The sequence below is a fragment of the Neovison vison genome, chromosome 11 (assembly GCF_020171115.1).
Source record: "Neovison vison isolate M4711 chromosome 11, ASM_NN_V1, whole genome shotgun sequence".
Taxonomy (NCBI): Eukaryota; Metazoa; Chordata; class Mammalia; order Carnivora; family Mustelidae; genus Neogale; species Neogale vison.
In genome coordinates, this window is record NC_058101.1 from 48,707,255 (window position 1) to 48,733,854 (window position 26,600).

Consider the following 26,600-nt stretch of genomic DNA (forward strand, 5'->3'; position numbering starts at 1 on the left):
GGCAGTCGCGGGTCGGGGAGCCGGAGGCCGGGGACCTGAAGGTCGGGCGGCGCGGGGAGCCCCGGGGCCCGGCGGACTGTGGCTGCGGCCCGGGAGGCCGCGGCTCCTCCTCCCCTTCCCGCGGAGGCGGACGTTGAGTCAATAGCGCGGGCGGCCGCAGGCGGCGGCGCGGCGGCTCGGAGGCGCCCGGCCCTCTCGGGGCCGCGCGGGGCTCGGGTCGGGGCGACGGCGGCGGCGCGGCTGGGGGAGGCGGAGGCGGAGGCGGTGGAGGCGGAGGCGGAGGCGGTGGAGGAGGAGGCGGAGGCGGAGGAGGGCGGCGTCCATGAAGCCGGCCCGCGCCTGCAGGAGGAGGCCATGAACGGCGACGGGACCGAGAGCGACTGGCAGGGGCTGGTGAGCGAGGTGAGGCCGAGGCGCCGGCCGGGGGGACAGGGCCGGCTCAGAGCGGTCGCCCCGGCCCACAGCCCGCGCCCCCCAGGGTGGCCGAGCGGCGCGGGGACGCGCGGGGGACGCGCCGGCCCCCGCCCCCGCCAGGTGCGCCGTTCCTCCCGCGCTTCCCGAGCGAGCCGGGCGCCGCTTTGCTCCGCGCCATCTGGTGCCAGCTTCTGGGGAGGGGCCTTCCCACTCTCCCCTCGCCGCACCGCGGCACGGTTTGGCCCGGGATTGGAGAGCGCAGCGCGGGCATCCGGGAGGAGAGGCGCCAAGCCCCACCTGCTTGCCTGGTCACCACTGTTCTGGAGCCTCGCGATTGGACGGCCCGTGCCGAAGCGGAAAGGAGGGGCGGGGGGCTGCGGGGGAGAAATCTGGGCCCTGGGGTTCCACTCGGGCCAGGTGGAATTACCTGCAGTGGAGGTTCGGGTGGGGGAGTTCGGCGTCCTCCGTAGCCTTCATGCGGTCACTTAGTCATTCTGTCAACACGTGTGTACGGTGGGCCTACCTCGTGTAAGGCGGAGAGCCCTTATCAAAGGCTGTGAAAGACAGGTGCAGAAGTCATTCGGATCTGTGGAAGCAGAAACACCAGGTCCCCCCGCCCCATCCCCGCCATCACAAACTCCCCTGGGGTCCACTTGTAGTTTAAGCTGTTCCCACTTGAGCCCACCTGAGTTTTTTGGCGTGCGAGAGGCTGTCCACGGACTCCTCCGGGTGAGAGTAAGGACTGATGTGTCCCTCTCACAGGTACGTGGCTCTTCCTGACTCACCACCATATGTGACGGCAGTTAGCCACGTTACCAAGCCATGCTGAGCATCCCTCTGAAAATTTCCATTCTCTCCCTCCTAAGAACCATCCTCCTGCCCCAAGGCCAACCTGGGGTTTCTTGGACTTGACTCCTGTGCACACAATGTGGGGTGTAGTGGTTTGCTCTCTTCCTTCCCCTTACCGGATGTTGGAGGGAAACCTGGTAATGTTCTTCTCCTTTAGTCATTTTCTGGGGCTCCAGGTCAGTCTGATAACGGTACTTAATGTCCAGTGTGTGGGAAGCGTATTTCTGAAGAGGAACAAGATGTCATAAGTTCTCCCTGGTTTAGTTTGTTTACTCTTGGTCTGGTAGTTGAAAGCTCCTACCCAACTAGACAGCATTCTGATAGGTTGTTCTACCCCGGTCTCCTCTAACTATCAGGCTTTATGTCAAGGGACAGATCCTCTAGAGGACTTTTCTCTTGGCCCTTCAGGAATCATACCCAGTAGTCAAGGATGCCAGAGGTGGTTCTTCATAGCAGTCCAGTTCTGGGCGCTGAAATGGCAGCAGAATGTTCACCACTCCGACTGGTATTTATCAAATGTCTATTAGCAGCCAGCCAAATACATGGTGCTTGGGATTTGGTACAGAGAAGATTGACAACCTCTTCAGCCTTCCAGGAATTTCTGGAGCATATGTTGCAGTTAGGGAGAGTCAGACAATAGACACAAAGAGTGCTAAGGAATGGAATATAAAGGATGGAAAACCAAAGGAAGGAAATGCTTAATTGCATTCGAATGTGCCTCTCTCTGGTGGGCTTACCTCCACCTTGCACTGACCACAGTGTACTGCAAACTGGTGGTTCCTACCCACCCCCCAACCCAACGTGGGTTTTCCTTGGCTTTGTTCCAAGTGCCTACACACTGAGCTCCATACACAGCAGGTGCCTCCAGAATGCTTATGGAATAAATCAAAATCCTGAAATGGGTCTTTCAGGAGTTGCCTCTCCTGTCCCAGCTGCATTTCTTCAGGGTAAGGCCTTCTTGTCTTCCGTAGTCATTCATTAAAGACTTTAGAATGTGGAAGGCACACAGCAAGGAGGTATACTTGCCGCTTTCATGATAGCGAATGTCTATTTCTTGAGTCCCTCAACAATGTTAAGCATTTATATAGCCTCAATCTAATCACGGTATAGAGTAGGAATTACTTTGTATTTTACAGATAAGGAAACTGTGGCTCAGACAGGCTAAGGAGCTAGAGAATTTGAACCCTGGTTTGTCTGACTTTCTTGGGATCATTAGACTATACTTTGCATTTTTTTTTTTTTAGGATTTTATTTATTTATTTGACAGGGGGAGACACGGCAAGAGACAGAACACAAGCAGAGGGAGAGGGAGATGCAGGCCTCCCACCAAGCAGGGAGCCCAATGCAGGGCTTTATCTCAGGACCCTGAGACCATGCCCTGAGCCGAAGGCAGACGCCCAACGACTGAGCCACCTAGACTGTACTTTGTATTTTAATCATTGGTTCATCTGTCTACATTTTCAGCTAGACAATAGGTTTTCCAGAGGAGGGGATCATGTCTTATTCAGCTTTGAATCCTCAGAGACTAAGTCAGTGTTTGTTAGAGTATGACCTACACATCACCTGCACCAGTCATTTGGGAGCAAAAAGTACAAAGAGTCACTCTGCATTATTGGAAAAATGCAAGTTTCAGAGTCTCTCCCCAAATCTATTGTGTGCCCACCTCCTCCATGGCTGCATCAAAGTCCTCACCCCTGAGTAGCTGTGAATGGAAACTTACTGGAGATAGGGCCTTTGCAGATATAATTGAGTTAAAGACTATGAGATGAGATCATTCTGGATTTAGGGTGGGCCCTAACTCTAATGGTGTCCTTATAAAAGAAAGTAAAGCTAGATTTCAGACACAGAGATACAAGGAAGAAGGTCATGGGAAGACAGACACACACAGACGGAGGCCATATCAAATGGAAGTAGAGATCGGAGTTGTACAGTGCAAATCCCGGAATGTCAAGGTTTGCCAGCCGCCTCCAGAACCTGGAAGAGGCACAGAACAGATTCTCCCTCGGAGCCTCCAGAAGGAATCAGTTCTGCTGACACCTTGACTGTGGACATCTGGTCTCCACAGCTGTGAGAGAATAAATTTCTGTTTTAAGTCACCCAGTTTGTGATAACTGGTTATGGCAGCCACAAAAACCAATACACCCATGGCATGAAAATGCCCAGGAGTGTAGCCTCAAATCTGCTTTTCTCAGAAACTGAGCTACCCAAGGGGATTCCCCTGCCCACTCAAGTTGTGCTGGCTGGCTGTGGACTGAGTCTGGCATGGAGAAGATATCTGATACTCAGCCAAGCAGGATTCAAGGAAGAGAGTGGTCAGTGGCCGGTGGTATTTCACAGTGATTTTGGAGCCCAGCCGAAGGAACTGGGGAAGATGTCACCAGACATCTGACCTGAGCTGAGTGGGCTTCTCAACAGCTCCCATTGGTTTTCTGCAGAAGACCTGGCCCACCATTACCCCTCCTGCTCGCTTTCAATCAGTTTACTTCCTCAGCTTGCTTGACTCTAGGAAGCAGTTTTCATTTAAAATGATCCTACAGAGATGAGTTTTATTTTCATATTTCTAGTACAACAAGCTGAAATTACAGCCTCCTCTCAGGCCCCGAAGTCAACACGGCCATGCATGTGAAAAAAAGCATGGCTTGTGTGCTGTATTGGAAATTAAATGTCTGGGAGGAGGAAATGATGTTCCTTATGCCACCTGAGGTGATCTTTCAAAATCAGGGAGAAATCTTGAAATACAGCCATGCAGACAATCAATACCTTTCTATTTCCAAAATAAAAATGCTAACCACCTCTTAGCCTGGTGCCCTGTGATAAACCATGCAGAGTTCAGTGTCACTATTTTCAGTATTTGAGTGTTGGTTAATTAATTAGATAGCAATCCGTCTCATATTCCTTGAGTGCGTTGTATGACCCTGGGCCTCTGCCCAGGTCAGAGAGATTGAATAGACATATAGTCTATTCAATTCTATCTATAGTTGTCCTATGGTTAATGGCACAGCTGTGGGTCTCAGCAGTCGACCAAGATTGGGGGGTGAACCTTGGCTACCTCTTTCTGGGTGCAAATGATCAAAAACCCAACCCAAAGTGGTTAAGCTCAGGGAATTTACTGGCTGATGTTGGGGGTTGAATTGTGCTCCCCCAAAACATCTGTTCCAATCCTAACCCCCACCTTAACAGCTGCAAACGTAACCTCACTTCGAAATAGAATCTTTGAAGACATAATTGAGTTAAGGTGGGTTCCTAGTCCAATGACTAGTATCCTTATGAGGAGAGGAAAATTTGGACACAGGGATGCACAGAGGGAAGACCATGTGAAGTTACAGAAAAAAGAAGGCCACGTGATGAGCTATACAGCTAATAGGAGTGCCCCTGATTGCTGGCAACCACCAGAAGCTAGGAAAAGGCAAGCAACAGTCGTCCCCTAGAGTGTTATTAGGGAATGTGTCTCTGCTGACACCTGAATCTTGGACTTCTAACCCCCAGGAGTATCAGAGAGTTCATTTCTGTTGTTTCAAGCCCCGCAGTTTATGGCAATTTGTCACAGCAACTCTAGCAAAACAATGCAGCTGGTCTGCTACTAATTCCAAGGCAGGGGTGGTTTTGGACATAGCTGGATCCCGGACTTGCAAGGACACTTGGCTCTCCTTGCTGTTTGTCTTCAGTCTCAGCCTCCCATACTTTCAAGTTCAGAGGAGAAAACAGAAACTCTTAGGTAGTACATTCCATAAAACCACAGGAGTCACTCCCTGGGAACTCAGATCACTGGCCTGCCCTGGAATGAAACAGCTCTGGGTTGGAGTCCTGCCTCTTCCTTTCCCTGAGCTTGTATTTGCATCCTAGGGGGCTTGAGCAGGACTCTGCCCTTGGCAGGGGTGATGCGGTGGGGGGCACGCTTCTGGTGCAGGGCCACAGTCTCCTCTTTTCAGGCTAGTATCTAGTCAGAGGTCACCATTGTGTCCCTCCTTGTCCCCGTCTCATGCTACTCATGTCAATGTAGTGCTTAGTCACTGCTCTGAGCCTAGGGGACTTTGCTGTCTGGCCCAGGCTAGGGGCAAGGGGTTCCTATTCTGCCTGCCCCTAAATCACTCCTGAGCAGAGGGGAACTTGTGGAAACTATTGTGCAGTTGTCTGGGTAGATGTACCACACGACACTTGGCTGGGTATAAGACCCTTGGGATTATGTCCTACTTACTCAGAAGGAAGGGTAGATTCGTTAGGGTGAAGTCTAAGCCACTGTAACCAAGATACCTATCCTCAAAATAGATCGTTTTAAAGCAGGTACATAGGCCTCATTCATGTTACAGTGTGGTGGTCCATCTGGGGAGGGCGGATTCAAGAATCCAGATTTTGGGGCACCTTCTTACTCCAGTGGGTCCTGGGGGTGGTCCCCAACTGTATGTATAGAACTGGTTGGTGCCATGTTTTTGCCCCAGCTCAAGAGAATGGAGAAAATGAGGGCAGGGGGTGTCCAGGGCTAGGGGTTTTTCTTTAATGAGGGATGACTTCTGCTCCCATCCCCTTGGTCTGAGCATAGTCACGTGGTCTCCCCTCGCTGTAGGAGGTGTTCTAGCGAATATAATCTTTAACAGTATGTGCTTAAATTTGGGAGGGTTCTTCTTATCGCGACCTGGGTTTTTTTTTTTTTTTTTCTTCACAATTTGGGAGATTCAAAAGTGAGAAGGATACATAGGACATGAAAAATACAAACCATAAAAGGAAAAAAGGATAAATTTGACTTTATCAAAATTTAAAACTTCAGCTCTTTGAAAAGCTCCACTAAGAAAATGAAAAGATAAGCCACAGGCTGGGAGAAAATTTGCACAGAGCACATACCTCATATCTGGAATATAGAAAGAACTTGCACAACTCAATAATAAGAAAACAAGCAACCTAATTTTTAAAATGGCAGAAAAGTCCAGTAGACACTGCCCTCAAGAGATCTGTATGGAAAACAAGCCCATGAGCAGATATGTGTTATTACTGTTGCTAGAGAAGTAGAAGTTAAAAACCACGGTAAGATGCCCTGACACACTTATTAGAATTGAAAAACAAACAAACAAAAAAACCCCAAAAAAACAAATGAACCAAATGCTACCGATGTTGGAGAGCAGCCGGAAGCCCAATGCGTCAGTGGAGGAACAGGACATGAAAATCCTTTTGCAATTTCTCATCAAGTCAAACATGCACTTAACTCAGCAACCCAGCAGTCCTACTCTTAGGAGTTTATCCCAGAGAAAGGAAGACCTATGTCGACACCAAAACCTGCATGTGAATGTTTATAGCAGTTTTAATTTGTAATTGCTGAGAATGGAAATAGTCTCCATGTCCTTGAACTGATGAGTCGGTAAACTGCTGCACCTGCATGTGACGGAATTGTGCTCACCATTAAGATGGAACAGATCACTGGTCCATGCAAAAACATGAATGAATCTTTAAGACATTTGGTACACCTGAAGCTAATGTAACATTATGTGCCAACTATACTGAAAAAAAAAAAAAAATTGGCAAGTGAAAGAAACCAGAGGCTCAAGCCAGGCATACCTACTATAAGATTCCATTTATATGAAATTTCTGGGGAGGCACAGCTAAACAGGCAGGAAATAGATCGGTGGTTGCCAGAGCCCAGGAGTGGGGTAAGCAGATTGACTGCAGAGGAACATGAGGGAACCTTCTGGAGTGACGGACATATTCTATGCCTCGATCAAGCTGACGACTACATGAGTTGTGTGTGCTAAAATTCATAGAGTTGTATACCCAAAAAAAAAAGGAATCTTTCTCTGTGTGAATTATATCTCCATAAAAATAATTATTTTTAAAGGGAAGACTTGGGTAGTCAAGATTGCCATTGCTCTAGAGAGCCTCACTCCTTACCTGTCTAGGTCCCCGCCTCATTGGGTTTCCATCAAGACGAGCCATGCTCCCCAACCCTGTCCGCTGGTTTTCACTCTGCTCTCCCAACCCAGGCTGATTGGGCCGAACTCCATGTGCATTCTTAGAGACTCCCTGATAACCAAGCTCTCCTCCTTATACTCTTGATTCTGTCCTTTCCTTAACTTTGGAGATCTTTCTAGTCTTTTGGGAGGTTTTGGGAGAGGAAGCTCCTGGGGACACTCTTCTATGCCCTGATGTCTTAAGGACCAAACTTTCAACACTGAAAAGCCAATCACTCTGTTGCTGTGTTTTGCTGGGTGCTCCTTTTCTGGAAACATCAAGGCAGAATGACTGGCTTCTTTAAAAGGGAGAGGAATATGTAGCGAGAAATGGGATAGGGGTTATAGGAAGTGGAGGCAAGGTGGGTAGATAGAACCTCAGTTAATATTTCAAGGTATTATTCATGTTAATAATATTATTACTAAATGAAAAAGCAGTACCCAATAGTGAGCACATATATAGACAGTTGGTAAGGCTTGAGCAGTAGGAAAAAAGCTTCTCAGAGGCAGTGGAGCTTGAGCTGGGCCCCTCCCCTTTGGTTGAAGAGGGCATAGGTGACCACGACAGGAAGCAGGCATGAACCCTGGGCTGGTGGTTGACTTTTGTGGTATGCTTCTGGTAAAGGCTGAAACTAGTGGCTTGGGGTAGAGCAGACATTAAGTAAGCCTGGAGTAGCCAGGGTGGACCAGATGGTGAATGACTACAAAAGCAAGACAGAGGGTGTGCTCTAATGTAGCTGGTAATAGAGAGGCACTGGGTGCTTTTTTAGCAGGATTACAAGTTGATGAAAATATTTGGAATAGATTTCTTTCCACTGAACTCAATGATCGCAGAGCCTCTTACATCTATGAGGCACTATGCCAGGCACTGGGGATATACAGGCAAATTTGTTAACTTTGCCAGGAATCAGGGAAAGACAAGATGAGAGACCAGTAACCCAGTCTTTTCTGTCATCGCCGACATTCCCAATTATTCCTTTTGCACTGAAGTCATACCATTAATCATACGGTTTTCTAAATAACCCATAACGTGTCTGTCTTCCCAAGGAACCCAAAAGATCTTGAACTCCTTGAGAGTAGGAACCATGTGTTATTAATTTGTGGCCTTAGCTCTTTGCTCCATATTTTGCCCTTTGTAGGTGTTAACTGTAGAATATATGAATTTGGATGTTTTGAATAAATAAAGTGATAAGGAGACATAGCATCTATAGGAATAGAGGAAAAGGAATGGCTGTGAGGAAGATTTTTTTTAAAAGACCCCGACGGGATTTCATAGTCAGCTGTTTGGGAAGGTGAAATCAAAGGAGTCCGAGATGACCTAGAGAGTTGGTGACTCTGGGTGTGACGGAGGGTGGGGGTGGCCAGGTCTGGTGAGAAGAGGTGAGTTCCATTTAGAACTCTGCATTGTTCAGAGTTTCCTGGGAGTACTTGAACTCTTGCAAGGCAAGCTTCGTGCTTACTGGGAACATCTTGGATGAGCAGCTATCTTCCTAGTGGCAGGCTAATTTCAGAGTAAGTTTATTAAAATTAGCATGTGGGGGAAAGTGAGCACAACTGCTATTTTTAACTAATAGGATTCATGTTCTCTCCTGTGCAGGGAAATTCGCATATGTGCTTCTAAAATTGACAATTTCTACTCTTATTATGTTAAAAAATTAATTTAGTGGCTTTCACATTGAATAAAATACATTGGCTGAAGAGTCAAAGAGGACGTTGCTAGTCCCTGAATGAAAGTGACCAGAGTGAATGACATTTCTCACTCACCGCCCGGTTTCCCGCTAGTGAAACCACACTGAGGCTTTGGGTGCCTCACGGCAAAGGACTTGGCTGAGTGGAGAGCCTGCATTTCTCTCTGGCCCATAGGGTAATGTGGTACCCGCGGGATACCTGGTTCCCAAGGAACACAAACCTTTGTTTTTTGTTTTTTGTCATTTTGAAGTCTTCCCATTTTCATTTTCTATGCAAATTTGCACCAAGTAGTCAACTCTGTTTCCCTTTCCTTATGCTGTTTTATTGTAACAAACATTCATGTGCAGGTTATCAGATCTTCTTCAAGCCAATCTACCCTCTATCAACTAGCCCGTTATGTGACCTTAAAAAGAAAAGCACTTTTCACTAAGTCTTCTTACTCAGACGCCTTCTATGGCTCCCCATTACCTGGTATTCAAAGGTGCCCTCAAAGTAGCCTTGACCTTTCTAACTTTATGTCTCGCTGCCCCCCTCAGCAGTTGGCTGCTCCACACACATTGATCTGTGATCCATTCTTACCTTTACCTTATTCTCACATCCTGATCTCATCTGGGTGGACCTTCTACTTCTTCCCAGACCACAGCTTTTGCTAGTCCTTCCAGGTGGAACAGAAGCCACATTCCTCATAAAATCATCCATGACCACCCAGGCTTGAAGGGAGCTCTTCAACCTGTTGCCTTATGTAGCTCAGGTTCCACCCCACTCATCCCGCATGAAAATACTCCCAGAGGAAGGAAGGGACCTTCTCTGTGTGTGGATCTTAACTCCTACACCAGTTATGAGGTCCTAAGAGAAGGGACCATGTCCGCCTGTGTTAGGTAGGAGATATGAATGTTTTCTAAGAGAAGGGACCATGTCCGCCTGTGTTAGGTAGGAGATATGAATGTTTTCACTCTATGACTCAAGAGGAGCAGAAACTGAGAGGGGATACTGAATAACACCCCAAAACCAATGTAGTTCTAGTCCATAGGCAAGACCTCTACTTGGATTTCACATCCTAACTTTTGGAAATTAACTCCTCCATATGCCTGCCCACCTATAGCTTTATTAAATGGCTGACACACAGGTAGAGTATTAGTGACATTGGATGGATCCATTCCTGCATTAGTCGGGTTGGTTGGCATGATGGAGGAGTAAAGGACAGCCTTTAAAATTGGACAGGGTATAGCAGCAGAAGGTCTTCAACACAGCAGACATAGATTGAGAACTACTCTGTGCAGGTCCTTGGACACCAGACAGTCGCTCTTGAGGGGTTTAAAGTGCAGTGGTGGTAGAGAATGGGGATAAGGCCACTATCCTGTGACATACATTTTGGTAAGTGCTCTGCTGGTCAAGGGGAAGTTAATTTAGCTTGGGGGATTGAGGAAGGTTCTTGTGCCTGAAAGGTTGGGCAGGATTTGAGCAAGTAGAAGTATAAAGGAAGGGTGTTCTAGGCAGAAGGAACAGAAATAACAGAGGTACAGAGGTGGCAAAATGTAAGGCTTATTTAGGAATTACCAGAGTCTGGTTTCTGGTTGACAGCACATAGTGGGGCTTGGTGTCGTGGTTGTTACACAGACCGGAAATTCCCTGTTAGCGATATACAGAGTGCTAGGGTCCCAAGTGTGGCCTTTACTCTTGAGGGGACTGATGGCATGATCGTACGCTTTGAGCAGGGGAGAAATTACCTGAATGCATTGGGAAGGAAGGTACGTAAGTGGTACAGGTAAGGATTGAGCTGGACACAGGAGCCCAGCTGTACCTCTTCCTCTGTCCCCTTGCTTTCCTCACTCTCAGCCCACCGGTGTCTACCTTCTGCCCCTTCTTTACTCCTGCAAATGCTCTTGCCAAGGCCATCCAGGACAAGCCTCCTGCTTGCCATACGCTGTGGTCTGTCTTCAGGCTTCAGCCTTTGTGGTCCTGACCTTGCAGTCTATGACACTCCACTCTTTTTTCCCTCCATGCTGGGCATTCCTCCACAGGACTGTTGGGCATGTCTCTGGGCACCTCATGCTCCCTGTGCCCTAACCTCAATTCATCCTCCTCCTGCTTTCCGCCGTTCCTGGATCTCTTCCCTTCTTCCATCCCATCTCAATTAATGACATCACTACTGAGTCTGTAATCCTTCCTCCCAGCGGAACCCAATCTAATTATTAATGAGGCCCCTATTTTCTGCTCAGGGACAAGTCTTTAATCAGGGCTCTGGGTCACCATTCCTACTATCCCACCATGGCCCAGGTTCTTATTCACTCTCCCCAGACTATCTGCCACACCCTGTAAGATCTTTCTTCCATGTCCAGCTGTCCAGCTGGATTTGTCATTAGAAGCACGGAGGGGATTTACTACTCCTTTGCCTCAAGCCCTCTGACGGCCTCCTGAGGCCTTAGGAGTGAAAAACCAGGCCCTCCAGGGGCCCTACTCCCTCCTTATCTCCAGCAACTCTCCTTCTGCTACCACTTCCCCCACTCTCCATAGAACTGACAGATACCAGATCATTCCGTGCCTTGAGGCACCTCTGGGCCTTTGCTTGTGTCCACAGTGACCTCCTACATGTACTTTGAGGCCCAGATCAAATATCACATCCTACACTTGAGTTTCTTACCTCCCCTAGGCCTGGTGTATTTTACCTGGGAAGTGGATTGTATATTTGACTTGGGACGATGGTGTGGGGGACTGTTAGCCGCACGACAAAGCAAGGATTCCAAAGGATGGGGACCCTCCGAGAGGTGGGTGGCCAACAATATCTAGTACAATTCCAGGCACATGAGGCTTAGTAGGGACTCGGGAAAGGGAGGAAAGAAAGGAGGAAGGGAGGGAACAAAGAGGAGGAAAGGAGGAAGGAAACATAGTTCATGCTACTATTTCTGATATTCTCTTTGAAGCCAGCCCTGCTCATCTGCAGCTGTGCCCCCCTTCCAGCCTCTCCCCCCTGCCTGATCATGGCCCTGAAGACGCTGAGAGAGAGCGTCACGTGGCCTCAGCCCATGGCCGGTGTCCTGCCAGCTGCTGGGCTCAGGCTGCAGTGGGTAACCTAAGTCATCAAGCCCCACCGAATCTCCTGACTTCTCCAAGACCTCAATTCCTCTGGACTTCCTACCGTGAGGATATTATCTGCCTATTATCTATCTTGTATCTCTCACCTAAGATGGGGATAAAGTGAGGTGAGATACGTGAAAGTGTGTTTGGAAGTCCTCAGCATCTCTGGTGGAAGTGGTGGTCCAGTCCTACTGGGGCTTTGGGAAAACCTTTCGCAGGGCTTCGGAGATGCTGCTGCCTGGAGAGGCGATGTGTCAGCTGCTGGTTGTTAGCACGATGCTGCTGAAGATTCATGTCGATGGGGTATAGGTGGGTGTACTTGCCTGCTCGGCCGTCTGCAGACCCCATAACCTGGGCGGTATTAGAGGCGGCAAGGAGGGAACTCCTTCTTTCTAGCCAGTTCCAATTTGCTTTTTAATGTGCTGCAGTCTGGTGAGTGCTATTGAGGCCAGTCTGTCACCTTTTCTCTGATGGTCTCCAGCTTTGCTGGACCTCCTGGCGCATGTACAGGTTACTCAGTCCCTCCTGAGCGCCTTCCATTTCCCTGGCCTCTTCCGCACACCCCTCCCTCGCCCTCCGACCTTGGATCTGTCCTACTCTCCCCGAGTCCAGCCTCCTGCTCACACGCCTCTCCGGTCTTCAGAGCCATCTGCTGACCACACTCTCCTCCCCTCGTTTGATTGGGGCAGAAGAAGCCTGTTAGTGAGCGGACTTCAGTGCTCAGGCAGTGACTCACAAAGAACGAGCAGTAGCCCCCTCCTGGAGGAGGTGTGCCCTCATCAGCCTTCCTGCCTCCTGCATCCCCTTCTGCCTTTCCACCCTCTCCCCTCTGCCTGGTCGAGCGCCTGGAAGCCAGACTGGGCTTCTGGCCTTTCTTGCTCGAAAGTCTCTGGAGCTCCTGCTGGCTCTCCCTTGGACTTCGACTCCCCTTAACCTTCACAAAGCAGATGTTCCCGCCGTATCTTGTTTCTCCTTTTCACGTGTCCTGTGCTCCTGCTCCGTGGAGCCACGCTGGGTCTCTGCCGGGAGCCTGTGTTTCCACACACCTGCTGTTTGCTCAGGCCCTTGAGCAGGAGCTCTGGTTCTCTTGCTTCTTCCCACTCCTGAGGTCAGTGGTAACGACCTTCACCTCCAACCAGAAGGTCTTTGGCCGCCTGTGGCCCCCTGATATCCAGGTGCCCCTCTGTGACCCTGGCCGCCCTAGGTGGGAATGATTTACGTATGTGCCTTGTCTCCGGCCTGGAGTTCCTCAGAGCAGGAATGGGCGGATGCAGATTTGAATCTGCCTTTATACCCGGCACGATGTCCTGCTCGCAGCAGACAAATCTGAAGGAGATGCCAAACCTCTCGGGTTCTCCGGGAATACCTGAATCGAAAAACTCCTGAATCTGAAACAAGGACATTCATTTTTGGTTTGTCAGAGCAACATTCCCATTTGTTTCTTCCCCCAAAGCCCCCTTTTATCTGTCTGATCTCACAGACCTTCTGACTTCCAAAATACAGATTGTGATCTTTTAAAGGTAGTAAGTCAAATCGCCTTTTAATAAGCTCCAAGGGATTTATGAATTCACTACAAGTCATTTCCTCCCTCCCCCTCTCCCTCTCAGCCGCCCCTTCTTTCTCTTCTTTTCTCCCAAACTGAAATTTTATTGTATCAGATATATTTCTTGAAAGAGTCAGGCAGAAGCTGCGGGTGGGAAATCATTTGGTTCTGAAGAGCTACTTGCCGTAATGGGCTCTGACCTGTATTTGAGCGCATCTGAACACTCACCAGTGTCCGCCTCTGCTCGGGCTAGATGAGAATCTCGCTGCAAGGTTGTTGGCTCCCACAGGTGGCTTTCATGCAAAGAAGTTACGCAACTTCCTTGGTCCCTGCAGTCATCTTCTCATCAGGAGAAATAATTAGTAAAAAGAGTACCTTGGGGTGCCTGGGTGGCTCCGTGGGTTAAAGCCTCTGCCTTCGGCTCAGGTTATGATCCCGGGGTTATGATCCTGGGATTGAGCCCTGCGTCAGGATTTCTGCTCAGCAGGGAGTCTGCTCTCTCTCTCTGCCTGCCTCTCTGCCTACTTGTGATCTCTGTCTGTCAAATAAATAAATTAAATCTTAAAAAAAAAAAAAGAATACCTTACATCTCTCTGCCTTCCACTGATATTTAACAGGGTGAACACAGCCTCAGGCACTTTGCTAAAAGTTGGGGCTAGAAGGCAACAGGAGTTGTCCCCTTCCTCTCCACTTCCTTATCCTCGTAATCACCTTATCAGTTAGAATGAGCAGGGGGTAGTGTCCTTTTATAAATGAAGAAATGGACATGCAGAGCCCTGGCTGATGGTCGCTCAGCAAGAAATGAGTGTGTGGAGACATGCCTGTTCACTTCAAGTCAGATGTTTTTCCCACCCAAAGGCTTGGATTCACACCCTGTGCACACTCACGCCAGCTGACCAAGATAGAAGCCCCAGCAACTGGAGTTGAGATAGAGGCTTCTGGGGTCTGGGTCCAGATCCCTACCCAGACATCAGTAGAGGCCGGAAGTTGAACCAAAGAAGTGTCAGGGATACTTGCAGACGTGACCAAAACTGAAGGACAGTCGGGATATCACCTCTGCTGTGGAGGCTGAAGGCAGGTGTGCCAGGCAACCTAGTCTTGTCTGAGCAGAGGCTCAGGGCAGTGTGAGAATCTAATAGTGTCAAGGGGCCATTCTCTCCATCCCCCACCCTCGTCCTGTCTACCTGACCCATCACAGAGAGTTCCTCAGGCAGCTCTGGGGGCCTTACCCTCGCCGGCTGGAGTCTGGGAGTGAAGAAGGAAAGGCGGGTGGGGAAGAAAAGTGAGCGGCTGCAGGTGTCACGGAGAGATGATCAAACTTTGGGTCAGGATGGATTTAACTTTAAAGCTACCTTTTTTTTTTAAAGATTTATTTATTTATTTATTTGACAGAGAGAGAGAGAGAGAGAGAACAAGTAGGCAGAGAGGCAGGCAGAGAGAGAGAGAGGAAGGGAAGCAGGATCCCCGCTGAGCAGAGAGCCCGATGTGGGACTCGATCCCAGGACCCTGAGATCATGACCTGAGCCGAAGGCAGCGGCTTAACCCACTGAGCCACGCAGGCGCCCCAGGATGGATTTAACTTTAAATGTTTGAGTCGGTTGACACACTCCCCAAATTTGGAAAATATAGGTGTGTTTAAAAGGAAATAACTATAATTCCAGTACCCAGAGCTGATTGCTGTTAACATTGTGGTGTATAATCTCTCGGGCATTTTTTCATGCCCATTTTTCCTTCCTCCTTCCTTCCTTCCTTTCTCTCCTCCCTCCCTTCCTTCCTTCTTTCCTGAAAGAGCTTGCTTATTTTAGAGAGAGAGAGAGAGTATGTGTGTGAGCAGCAGGAGAGAGAGAGACTCTCAAGCGGACTCCACACTGAGCACCGAGTCCAACATGGGGCTCCGTCTCAGGACACTGAGATCGTGACCTGAGCCAAAACCAAGAGTCAGACGCTTACCTGAACGAGCCATCCAGTTGTCCTCCATGTCTTTATTTCTAAAACTGAGTTTATATCACAGGCTGCTTTATTTTATTTATTTTTTTCATTTGTGTTGAGGCTAACACACATACAGTGAGTGCACACAGTGAATGCTCGATGTCTTTTGGCGTGTGCATGCACCTGTGTAACCACCACCCACGTCAAGATCTAGAACATTCCAGCTCCCCAGAAGGCTCCATATGCCTTTCCCAGTTAACTCAATGTCCCTGCACCCCCATAACCATTATTTTGAGTTCTGTCACTGGATGCTATTTTTATAACTTGTTCTTTTTCCTACTCAGCAATAAGCAGTGCCTAGTGTCCATGTCCCTCACTCACAGCATCATCAACACAATCTCTATGGCAGTGTGGGGTTCCACTGTATTGACAGACCACATGCTTGCTGGATTTGAAGCTATGTTGTAGAATATCTTGCTGCATTGTTTCCCATTATCAGAATGCTCAGATGTCTGACATCAGGGTTCTCTCAAGATCTTGAACAGGCTGCAGGGACAGTGACTTGGAGATTTGCCTGTGGTTTTTTGCAAGGCCAGTTTGTGCTCACTTAGTTTCTTTGAATACGCATGAGTTATGCTGAATGTCCTAATAACCAACTCTGTGCATCGGCAAGGACATCTCACGTCCTACCATGTGGCATGCAAACATCCGTACAGGAGAGCAATTTCAAGGGGTTCCTTCATCCCATCCCTCAACTTCTTAAAAATTAGTTTTAAGAGAGGGGAGGAATTCACTGGACAAAATTTAAGCACCTGGGTTTAGAGAGAGGCTCTTTTCCGATTACAAGATTGCTCAGTGAGTGAGGAAAACAGCTGTTTTGATTACTGGGAGCAGGCATGAAGATTCATGAGAACAATGCCATGCTTCCCCCAGAGACAGTCTCCTGCCCAGTGCCGACCAGCTCCGTTCTGATCATGTAGGCATTCACAGTGCACATTTGGAGACATCCCTGGCTCTCACCCTTTCTTGGTTTGGCTTTCGATTATTTTACTATCACTGTTATTAGGAACACCACCGTGATCCCTACTACTCCCTCAGTATCATTATTATGACCAACAGCAGTAAAGTTATTTGTACATGGTTTCCATTTATTAAGCCCTGGTCATGTGCCAGGCAGATATGGTTTGGTCCAGGGACATGTTGGAAGGAAAAAGGACACAGGTATTCGGCACTATTTAATATATTATCACTTACTATGCTTCATTTATTCCCCCCAACCACCTTGAGAGGCAGCTAGAGTTACCATTTCACTTGCTGTGATCAGTATGGCTAAGAGTTGATGAGGAAGCTCAAGAGAATATGCTGGTAATGCCAAATCTGGGATCTGAACCCAGGTTCTTTTTACCCCAAAGTCTGTGTTTTCCCTACTTGACCATGGCCTCACCAAATGAGTGAATGAGAGAGTGACCAGATTTGCTGGAGTGTTGTGCTGGTATAGTTTGAATTATCGAGCTGAAAGGGAAGTGTCCTTTAATTTAAACTCATTCAAACCTTCGTGTCATGCTTTTATGCTTTTGTGTCATAGATATCCAGTGACACTGGCCAGTGGTGACACAGGGCTATATTGTGAACTCAGTTACGTATCTTCCATTAAAAGGTGCCACATTTCCTCGGTATCCATTGTTTGGCCATGTTGGCATATTTTTGGGGATTAATTTTAAGGTAATACCAGAAACAGCGGTGGTTTGGATAAAATAGAGTTATCTGTATTTTTCCCTCAAGTACAGTGAATTTAGAGGAAGACCATCTAGGGCTGATAAGGTGGCTTACAATTTGTCTGGGACCCAGGCACCTTCTGTTTCTCTCATCCACCATTCCAAGAGCAGAGCTTTCTATTCTGGGACCAGTATTTTGCAGGAAGAAGAAGACATGAAGAAGAGTGGGCTCCTTCCTTTAAGGAAACTTCCCAGCAGTCTCCCAGGTCACCTCTGCTTCCCTCTCATTGACCAATACTTTTACATGGATGTAGGGGATCCTAGTAATACCCACCTCATAGGGCCTCACCGGGAATGTGCGTCAAGTGCCCAGCATGGACCTGGCATGCAATGAGAGGTGCAGGAGGGTCTGCCATCAGTGTTTTGTCTGATGCACACATGGTCATATGTGGGATCTAGGCCCATCAGGCTTGCTAGGTTCTTACTCAACAACTTGTTTTGACTACTCTGGTCTTTGCACACTCCCACACAGTACAGACAGCAACAGTCCTCATGATAGCCATTAACATGATGCTTGTGTATCATGAGAATGATGATGATAAAGATAACTTCTCACTAAGTGCCAGCTATATGCCAGTTACTGGACTAAATGCCTTGTTCATTATCTCCTTTCACCTCACAAACCCTATGAAGTAGAGACTCTCATGGTCCCCATTTACAAATAAGGCATCTTCGGCTCAGCAAGAGGTGGATTAACTTGCTTGAGGTCATTCAGCTAGAACTGGCAGGACAGAGACTGGAATTCCGGAAAGTCTGACCCCCCTTCCCCCAAGCTCTAGGTCTTACTTGGGATATCCACTGCCATCCATCATGTCGTTTTAGGTCTCTCTGCCTCTGAAACTTCATCTCCTTTTAGAATGGTCTCCTGACCATATATTTAGTCAGTCTTTTTGATGCTACTGTCTGTAGCAATCCTGATTATCACTAAATTTCCTTACTGAAAGAGAAATGCCCAAACCTTGACACTACCTGCATCAGTGATGTCTTCTCCGAAGGAATTTCTTTTAAGTGTCAGGTCTTGTGTCTGTACTTGCAGAAGACTGAACTGGAACAACCCATTTCATTGTCATTTAAATGGTTTTCTGATGACCTGTGATGGTAGTGGACAAATGGCCTGTCAAGGGAAATGAGAAAATCATCCCCAATATTGGCTCATGGCTTGTTGGTGATGTGGGGCCAATGAGGATTTTGCCCTCTCCCTGAAAGCCACAATAAATTCAGATCATCCATAGGAGCCCTTTGCTGGCATAATTGACCCATTGGCACCATTACCAGCCAGAGAAACAGACGTGGACAGAGCCCTCACCTTAAGAAGCGTTTATAGTGTAGTCTGTTCTCTGAAAGCTCCTGTGATTTGAATCACCGGGATTGCACACCCTCCCATGTTCCAGAATGCCTCTCCACCCAGCTTTCTGCTGTGGGGTTGAGTTCTGAAACAATGGTTCTTGTTGAGGGAAATTTCCCACTCGTCAGTGCTGCCCAGAGGTGGTGACAAGTGCAGGAGCAAGGGAGCTGTGCTCAGAAGAAGGTGAGCTAGCGCAGAGAGAGGGCAGCACTGGCTCCCAGCCGCAGGCTTCAGCTGCGGACGCTTTCATCCTGTTGGCAGAAATGTGGGCCCAAGTGGCCCCTTGAACGATGACTCCATGGTTCTCACACAGAGAGAACCGCGGGGGGAGCCGTGATGATCACGACTGGTTGGCATCTTGGCAGATGGTGGTAAGAGCTCTATTTACTTAGATAATTAAAATGGTGATGGATTTGCATGTCTGATGTCAAGATCTCTAGTCTGCAGATGAATGCCTTTTGGGGCACACAGGGATGGAACCCCTCCTTGCTTTGGAGTATCTGCACCTGACTCAAGTGTCAGAGGGATGGGAGCCAGGGAATATTCCCACAAATGCTCCTTCTTGAGTTGAATCTCCATCTGGAGCACTCTGACCCTCTTATGGAGCTATTCATCCCAGCAGGGAGATGACATTTTTCAGAAAGGCAAGGTCTGCTGACAGACTTAGGAATAAAGGTTGTTTTCTTTCTTTGAATAGGATTGATGTAGTTCTTTGGATTATTGTGATTATGAGAAAGATTGGTCCCTTTAGAATTTATCGAGTGCTTTTTTATTTTTATTTTTTAAAATATTTTATTTATTTTGAGAGACAGAGCATGCATGCATGTGTGCATGGGGGTTGGGGGAGGGACAGACGCAGAGGGAGAGGGAAAGAATCGGAAGCAGGCTCCACATCCAGCATGGAGCCAGATGCAGGACTCAATCTCATGACCCTGAGATCATGATCTGAGCCAAAATAAGTGTTGGATGCTTAACCGAATGAGCCACCCATGTCCCTCAAGTGCTTTTCCACATACATTGTTTTACAGACTCTGTATGATTCTTCTCTGAGGGAGGCACGGGGCACTGTGGCAGGAAGGGCAGGAAGGGCGTGGGACAGGCCTGGGTTTAAATCCCACCATTGCCACTTACAAGTTGTGTGACCTTTTTTTAATCTCCCAGAGCCTTGGCTTCTTCATCCGTAGAAGGGAATAATATCTGCATTTTGGGGTTGTGATAAGGATGAATGATGTATATATGTGAAATGCTAAATCACCTTTGGGCACAGAGTAGACCCCAAGATGTTGATGGTCAGTCACACAACATTTATAAAAGAGAAAACCGAAGCCCAGAGCAGGGTGAGTGGCTCCTCATGGCCATTCGTTGGTGACGGCCATGAGAGCCACATCATTTCACTCTAAATCCCAGATGCCATGTTGTGTCTATTCATGGTCCCTTTGTCTTGGTGCCTCCCAAATTCCCTTTTGTTAAAGGATAGTCCTGGACTTGGTTGTAGTCCTCCTTGAGCCTCATCTATAAAGTGGAGGGTCTGCTAGAGGTCTCTTCTGCCTTCTGGTATTTGGGGACAGATCTGAGAAGTTAGGAGCAGGTGGATATACAGAGGTCGGTAGGGCTCATCCATAGTAGGATTTTTAGGGTTTTGGGTTTTTTTTAATGATTTCTTTTTGAGCCCAGAGGAAGATGAACCGCAACAATGTTATAACTTTTAAAGACAGTTTGACCAAAATGTTGTCCATGCTTTGCTGGCTTCTTATTGCTACCCAGCCCACAAGAAAAGCTTTCTGCAGCTGCATTGAATTATTATCCCTTAGTGAAGTGACAAGTGGATCTAGCATCACATTCCACATGTGACCGTCATATGTTATAATGTGTTATTGCATATGTGAGCATTGGTGACATGGGCTGTCACCTGTATCTAGTGTGTCCCAGGCCCCTGGCAACCTGGGTGGAGAAGGGAGAGCCTCAGATGCATGGGTAATTTCAGCCCCCCATCCCGAACACCAGATCTCTGAAATGAACCAGAATTGCACACCCTGTCGTCAGCATTGCGGCCGGAGGCAAGGTCGGATCAGCCCAGCACTGCAGACAGCACAAACTCACTCTAGGCAAGCAATGATTTTTTAAAAATTATGCTGTCTTCAGCAAATGAGAGGGATTTCCTCCACCATTTATGGTCAACTAGGAGGAAAGCCAGTCGTTTTTCCTCTCATTTCCTCCTCATCTCTGTAGGCCTGCAAAGAACAGGAGCACACACAGACAGCATAGAGACTGAGAAGGTGGGGAGAGGGAGGAAGGGAGAAAGAACAGGGCGAAGAATTGAAATAGATATCCAGGCAAACCTTCGTTATTCCTAACTTCAGTTAACCAAGACTGTCAGTGAATTTCACATACCCCCCAGCTACTATAGTTCACATTATAAACTCTTCCAATTACCTGAAATCTCACTTAACTTAAATTTCAGCACATCCCCTGGGGCACTCGAATAATCAAAGTTTGCCTGTCGAAAGTAATACTGAAGAGGGGAAACTGCCATGGTGACTCCGAGAAAGATAGATCATAAAAAAAAAAAAAAAAAAAAAAATGTCATCTTAGAGAATGGCATTAGAATCATTAAGTTACCAACCTGAAATTGCTGAAATGTTATCTAAAAATTACAGAGACAAACAGAGATTTAGAACAGGGCTGTGGAAATGCCCGGGAGCTACGTATTTGAGACTGGGTTACACAGTCACGTCCAGCGAAGGCGGCTCGCAGTGGTGCTGGCGAGTCAGCGCAGCTCGGTCGGGGTGCCTGCAGGCTGCAGGACCTCAGTGACGAGACCATCTGTGCGGGCTTGGCCTCACTTGTCCTCTCACCCCATAGATGCCCAAACTTGGCCTGGCAAGGTTCAGGGTATCTCCAAGCAATAGTCCTTAGTGCCTATCCAGAGAATGAAGGTGGCAAAGGAAGTTTATGCCCTTGTGATCTGGGGACATGCTCATTTTAAGTGATAAAAATGAGGTGACATGCAAATGCCATTCTGCTAATTCTATAGGAGCCATCTTGTGACCTCTCCATACATACCAAGTTTTTGCAAACTGACAACTTTTTCTAAATGATGCTGAAATGAGAGGCAGGCAGAGAGAGAGAGGAGGAAGCAGGCTCCCTGCTGAGCAGAGAGCCCGATGCGGGACTCGATCCCAGGACCCTGAGATCACGACCTGAGCCGAAGGCAGTGGCCTAACCCACTGAGCCACCCAGGCGCCCCTGTCAAATAAATAAATAAAAAATATTTTAAAAAAATATTTAAATGATGCTGAAATGGAATTGAGAGTTTTAGGCTTAACAATAAATAATAATTGATTAGCTTACTAACATATTACAAACATATATTTACATATGTGTGTGTCTGTCTGTCTGTCTGTGTGTTTGTAAATATATATTTCAGCTTACTAGGAATCAAAATTCATTTTTTTCCCAAATACTTACTGAGCACTCACTCTCGGTCAGGAGCTTGGCTCTGGAGATGCAAAGGTGAATGAGTTGGACCTTGGCTGCAGGGAGATCTCAGTCTGTGATGAAGCAGACAGGTGGGCAGGTGGTTGTGATGCTCTAATTAAGGTGTACCCAGAATGTCACATGGCTACGAGGAGTCAGGAGGAGTCAGAGGTGGACAGCAGCCAGGAATCGAAAGGCTCTTGTTTCTCAGTCTCCTTAACAGAGGTATTTTTAAAGATGAGTGAATGGCAAGACCTGATTTATGGTTTTCAAAGGGACTGGTACCTGCTCTAGAGAGGTAGGGAGACAAGGAGGCCATCATGACATTCCCAGACAGATGTCACAAAGCAGGGCAAAATAGGGGTTCCAGGAATGGTGGGAGTAGCTCATCGGAAGGTGAAGTTATGTCATTTGTTGAGTACTGTTTACCTGAAGCTGCAAATTGGATGAGAAAGGAGGTATCCTGGGAGGAGGTTGGAAGATAAGGTAGGAAGAGGGTGTGACAGAGTACAGAGGGACCACGGGAGGAAATACCTCTAAGAAAAAAGTGAGTCTGTGAATTGAGAAGTTTCTAAATTGTTCCTGAACACGAACCCTTCAGCCACATACGTTTATCATTATGTGGCAAAGCCTTTGGGGATTGGCGGGTATGTTCTTGCAACAGCTAATGAGAACTAGCCTGATTCCATCAGTAAAAATCGCCAAGGCCCATGAGTCACTGTTTGAGGGTGAGAGTCCTTTGGTGGGGAGGTCCCCTTCCTGACATCCCGGCTACCTTCATCCCTCTCCGCATTTATCTGTTCGTAAAGCCATCTAAATAGTAATGTAGTATGTCAGATAGACATTTAATTATTATGATCTTCCTTGTAGCAAATTATGATTTGCTTTATTGCAGATAACAGTAAACGGGTAGATAAAAGCCACTCAGTGGTGAAAACTATGGGTCTGGGTTCTTCAGATGATCATCACGAAGCTATCTTCATGGTGCTTGTGCGGGGCATGAATTAACATCGACAAATGACTTGTGAATTGTGCCTTTAAAAATATAATTGAAATGCAATTCAAAAGAAATCTATATTTGAGAGGATAATAAAAATATTTCATGATATCTAATATACATGCCGAAAACTGGGCATATTTTACCAAGTTTATTCCGTTCACGTTTAACCGATTACCCGGTATAGTTGGTGTGTGGTTTTTCTTTCCCATTAGGTAGGTGTTTACCCCACTGCAACCTGGAAACTTCACCACTGTATGTGTGTTTCTGGGTATGATCAGTAAAGAATCAGGGGTCCATTAAAATAAAAGGAATTGTTATTAAATGCCCACTCTTTCTTTTTCTGTCTTTATTCACAAATCACCAGAAGGGGAGGGAGGACCTTAGCAAAGCTGAGAAATAAGCTCACTAGAATAGATCCACCCAGATGAATGGGGTGAACATTCATTGTTCTCTCCTTTCCACCTGCACCCCGCTTTGGAGGGTATTACCACTGGATGTAATCCGCAGAGAGAGCACAGGGCGACAGCCCGGGTGTCCTGGTCTCCCCCAGGGGAAGGGTGGCACTCAATCTGCTTTGGATGGCTGGAGAACCCCTTGAAGAGAGAAAAAGGCTGAAATGTAACCGAGTTCTCCCCGATCGATTGGTGGCCTCTGATCTGATCTTTCCTGCACGGGCACCTCATCTTGCCTTCAGCCTCCAGAGTCACCTTGCCGCCTCCCTGTGTCCCGCTAATTCTGTGTGTGCCAGAGTCTTCCCAGGACATGCCTACGTGAGAGGATCAGTTACTGTTGCTTAACAACCAAAGGATCCTGATTGATCAATGCAGAGAACAGTCTGGGTGTGCTACTCATTCCTTTAGTAATGAAGGATAAGCTGACCTTGTTGAGCTTCGGTTCCTCATCTCTAGAATGGGGCTAATTGTACAACCTATTTCATAGATAGCTGTAAGATTGAATATAATGTTTCAAGTCGAGCATTTAGTACAATTTGGAAAGTAACAATATTCGCTGAATAGAGGCTGCTACACTTACTATGGTAATGAAATAAAGGCCCACTTCTTTTTAGTATTACTCCTAACAGTTCCTGGGATATAGAAGACATTCCAAAAATACGAATTTGTTTTCTCCTTCCTCTTTACTGAAAACAAAGCCAAACCCGCCTTTCCTTGGGTAGGGAAGAGAGCAAATATCGCCAGCCCCTAAACCACACTCAAACTTACCAGGCAGAATTATACCCTGACTAGGGAGCAAAAATGGAAGCCTAAGGAGAATCAAGGGTGTATCCCTTGGCCCCACCCAAGTGACCAGAAAGTGGGGGCATTTTCCTGTGGCTTGTCCCCCTGGGCTCAGCCCTTGGACAGGGGTTTGGGCTGTCATGCAGCCATTTGCCCGTCGATAGGATTCTGATACCAGCTGCTGAGGCTGAGGCCAGACCCATGCTTGTTTCTTGTTGCCTGGGCAGCACCTCCCTAACAGAATTGCGTTAGACAAGGTGATAACAGAATCCATATTAAGAAACAGCAAAGTCAGTATGTTCTTTGTAGGCTTGACAGATCAGATCAAACGGCAGGATCCAGAGGTATGTCTGCAAAGCAAGCCCCCGTCCCCAGCTGCCTTCCCCTCCCCCTGGGAGCTCAGCAACCAATTTTACCCAAGCAGTAGAGTCAAAGATAATTTACGCCACATGATGTCAGGACCCAATTGTCTTCCTCAAAGGATTCTTAATGTCACTCCCCTATTCAGAGCCCCTCAGGGCTCCTGCTTGCTGGAAGAATAAAATCTGAACTCTCCAGCACGACTTCCAGGCCCTTTCTGACCTGACCACCCATCTGTCTCTCTTTCCAGCTTTATCTGATGCAGGCGTCATTCCCACCCCGATGCCAGAGATAGCCCAGTGTGTCTTCCCATGTGTCACCTTTGTGCTTTGCTCTGGCCGTTTCCCTGCCGGGAATATTATTTTCCCATCACTGCTACCTGTCACAACTTCATCTACTCCCCAACAAAACGAACCCCTCCACCTGTCCCTTGGGATCCCTTCCAAATGTTCACATCTTCCTCCAACTCTTCGAGCCCCTTCTTTGCTGAGCTGTGATCCTCTCCTTGTGCTTAAGAATAGTAGAGTATCAGTACACATACGGCACTTCCTATTTTAAGTATGTTATACATACTAATTGCTTTAATTCTCACATGAGCCCTATGAAAGATACTATGATTATACCCATTTAACAAACAGAGAAACTGAGGCATGGAGGGGCTGAGTAATTGATCACGTAACCAGTGAGTGGTCAAGCCAAGATCCAAATGCAGGCATTGCACTCCTTCTGGCTGGAGGTAAGGCAGCTGATCAGATCTCACAGTCCAACCTGATCTGTCAACCATCATTCAAACTGTCTTTCCCTGTGTTTCTGGGAGCTCCGTGTGTACCTCTCTATAGCATTTAGCATGCTGTAGTTAGTAATGATTAATGAATGATGGTCAGGTCACATTATCATCTATTATTATCTCTTGTGTTATATTAATAATTTTTATTGCTATAAAAAAGGACCAGGCACCGTTCTACGTTTATAGGCATTCATGTCTTGCTAGGCATGTGTACCTTGATTTGGGGGGTGGAGAGAAATGCACTGGACTGAGAGGAACCCTCAGCTTGGGTTTTGACTCTGGATCCCACTAGCCAACCTTGTGTAAGCCCAGTGTATCATGCTGAGTCCCAGCTTCCTCATCTGTGCAATTAGAGGCCTGCCTTAGAGGATTCCTGAGGTCTTTACCACTTGTGAGTTTGAGACTCTGTCAGAAGGGAACAAAACTACATGTGTCACAGGATGTCAAGGTAAGATAAATGTATGCCATTGTCTCATTCATTATATGTATGTATTGAGCCTCAGGTAGGTACCCTGCATTGTTTTTAGTGCCAGGCATCTGGAAAGAGAGAGGTTGAAAATAAACCAATAGTGAGTTGTATAGCTCAAGGTCAAGTAACAAGTACAATGAAGGAAAGTAATACAGTATGAAAAGATTGAGATTCTGAGTGGTGACAGACAGGGACAAGCTTCCTGAGAAGGAGACATTACAACAGATATCTGAAGGAAAACTGGGAACGGGCCATGCAGAATGGGCCAAGTAGAAGGAACAGCAATGCAAAGGCCCTGAGGTTGGAGTGGGCTCGATGTGGTCATAGACCAAGCTGCCCCTCATATGTTCCAATGGAAGCGTCAAGTTAGAGATGAGAGTGAGTACAGGTGAGAGTCTGAGCGGGTGACACCAATTTAGGTAAAATTGGCACAGAAATGATGGAAAGGCCATCAGAATGAACAAAAACCCTGGCTGAGGTAGGGGGAGGATTTGGGTTAGCCAAGAAAAGAGACCCCGGGGCCTGAATCACAACCAGTATAACTATGTGCAAGTGCCCTTTGAAAAACTAAGTGTCTCACACCTGTGATTCGCTTGGTGTTGAGCCCTGTGTGGTCATCAGCACGCAGGCAGCCAGAACTCTTCGGGACGGAGTTGGCTGACACCTGAGCAGATGGCTGGGTGTCCTCTTACGCCTCAGCCCTTCCCCAGGGAATGTGTT

The 26,600-nt window shown here is 47.4% G+C and overlaps 1 protein-coding gene across 2 annotated transcripts in view; it reads left to right on the plus strand.

Annotated features, from left to right (window-relative positions):
• The first annotated feature begins 295 nt into the window (after positions 1 to 295).
• The window catches only part of CCDC149 (coiled-coil domain containing 149), a 106,512-nt gene continuing 80,207 nt past the window's right edge, over positions 296 to 26,600 (plus strand). For both annotated transcript variants that reach the window (XM_044225870.1, XM_044225871.1), the window contains exon 1: positions 296 to 402. In XM_044225870.1, the coding sequence (XP_044081805.1) occupies positions 355 to 402 (48 nt within the window). In that variant the 5' untranslated portion in view covers positions 296 to 354. The remainder of the gene's footprint in view (positions 403 to 26,600) is intronic.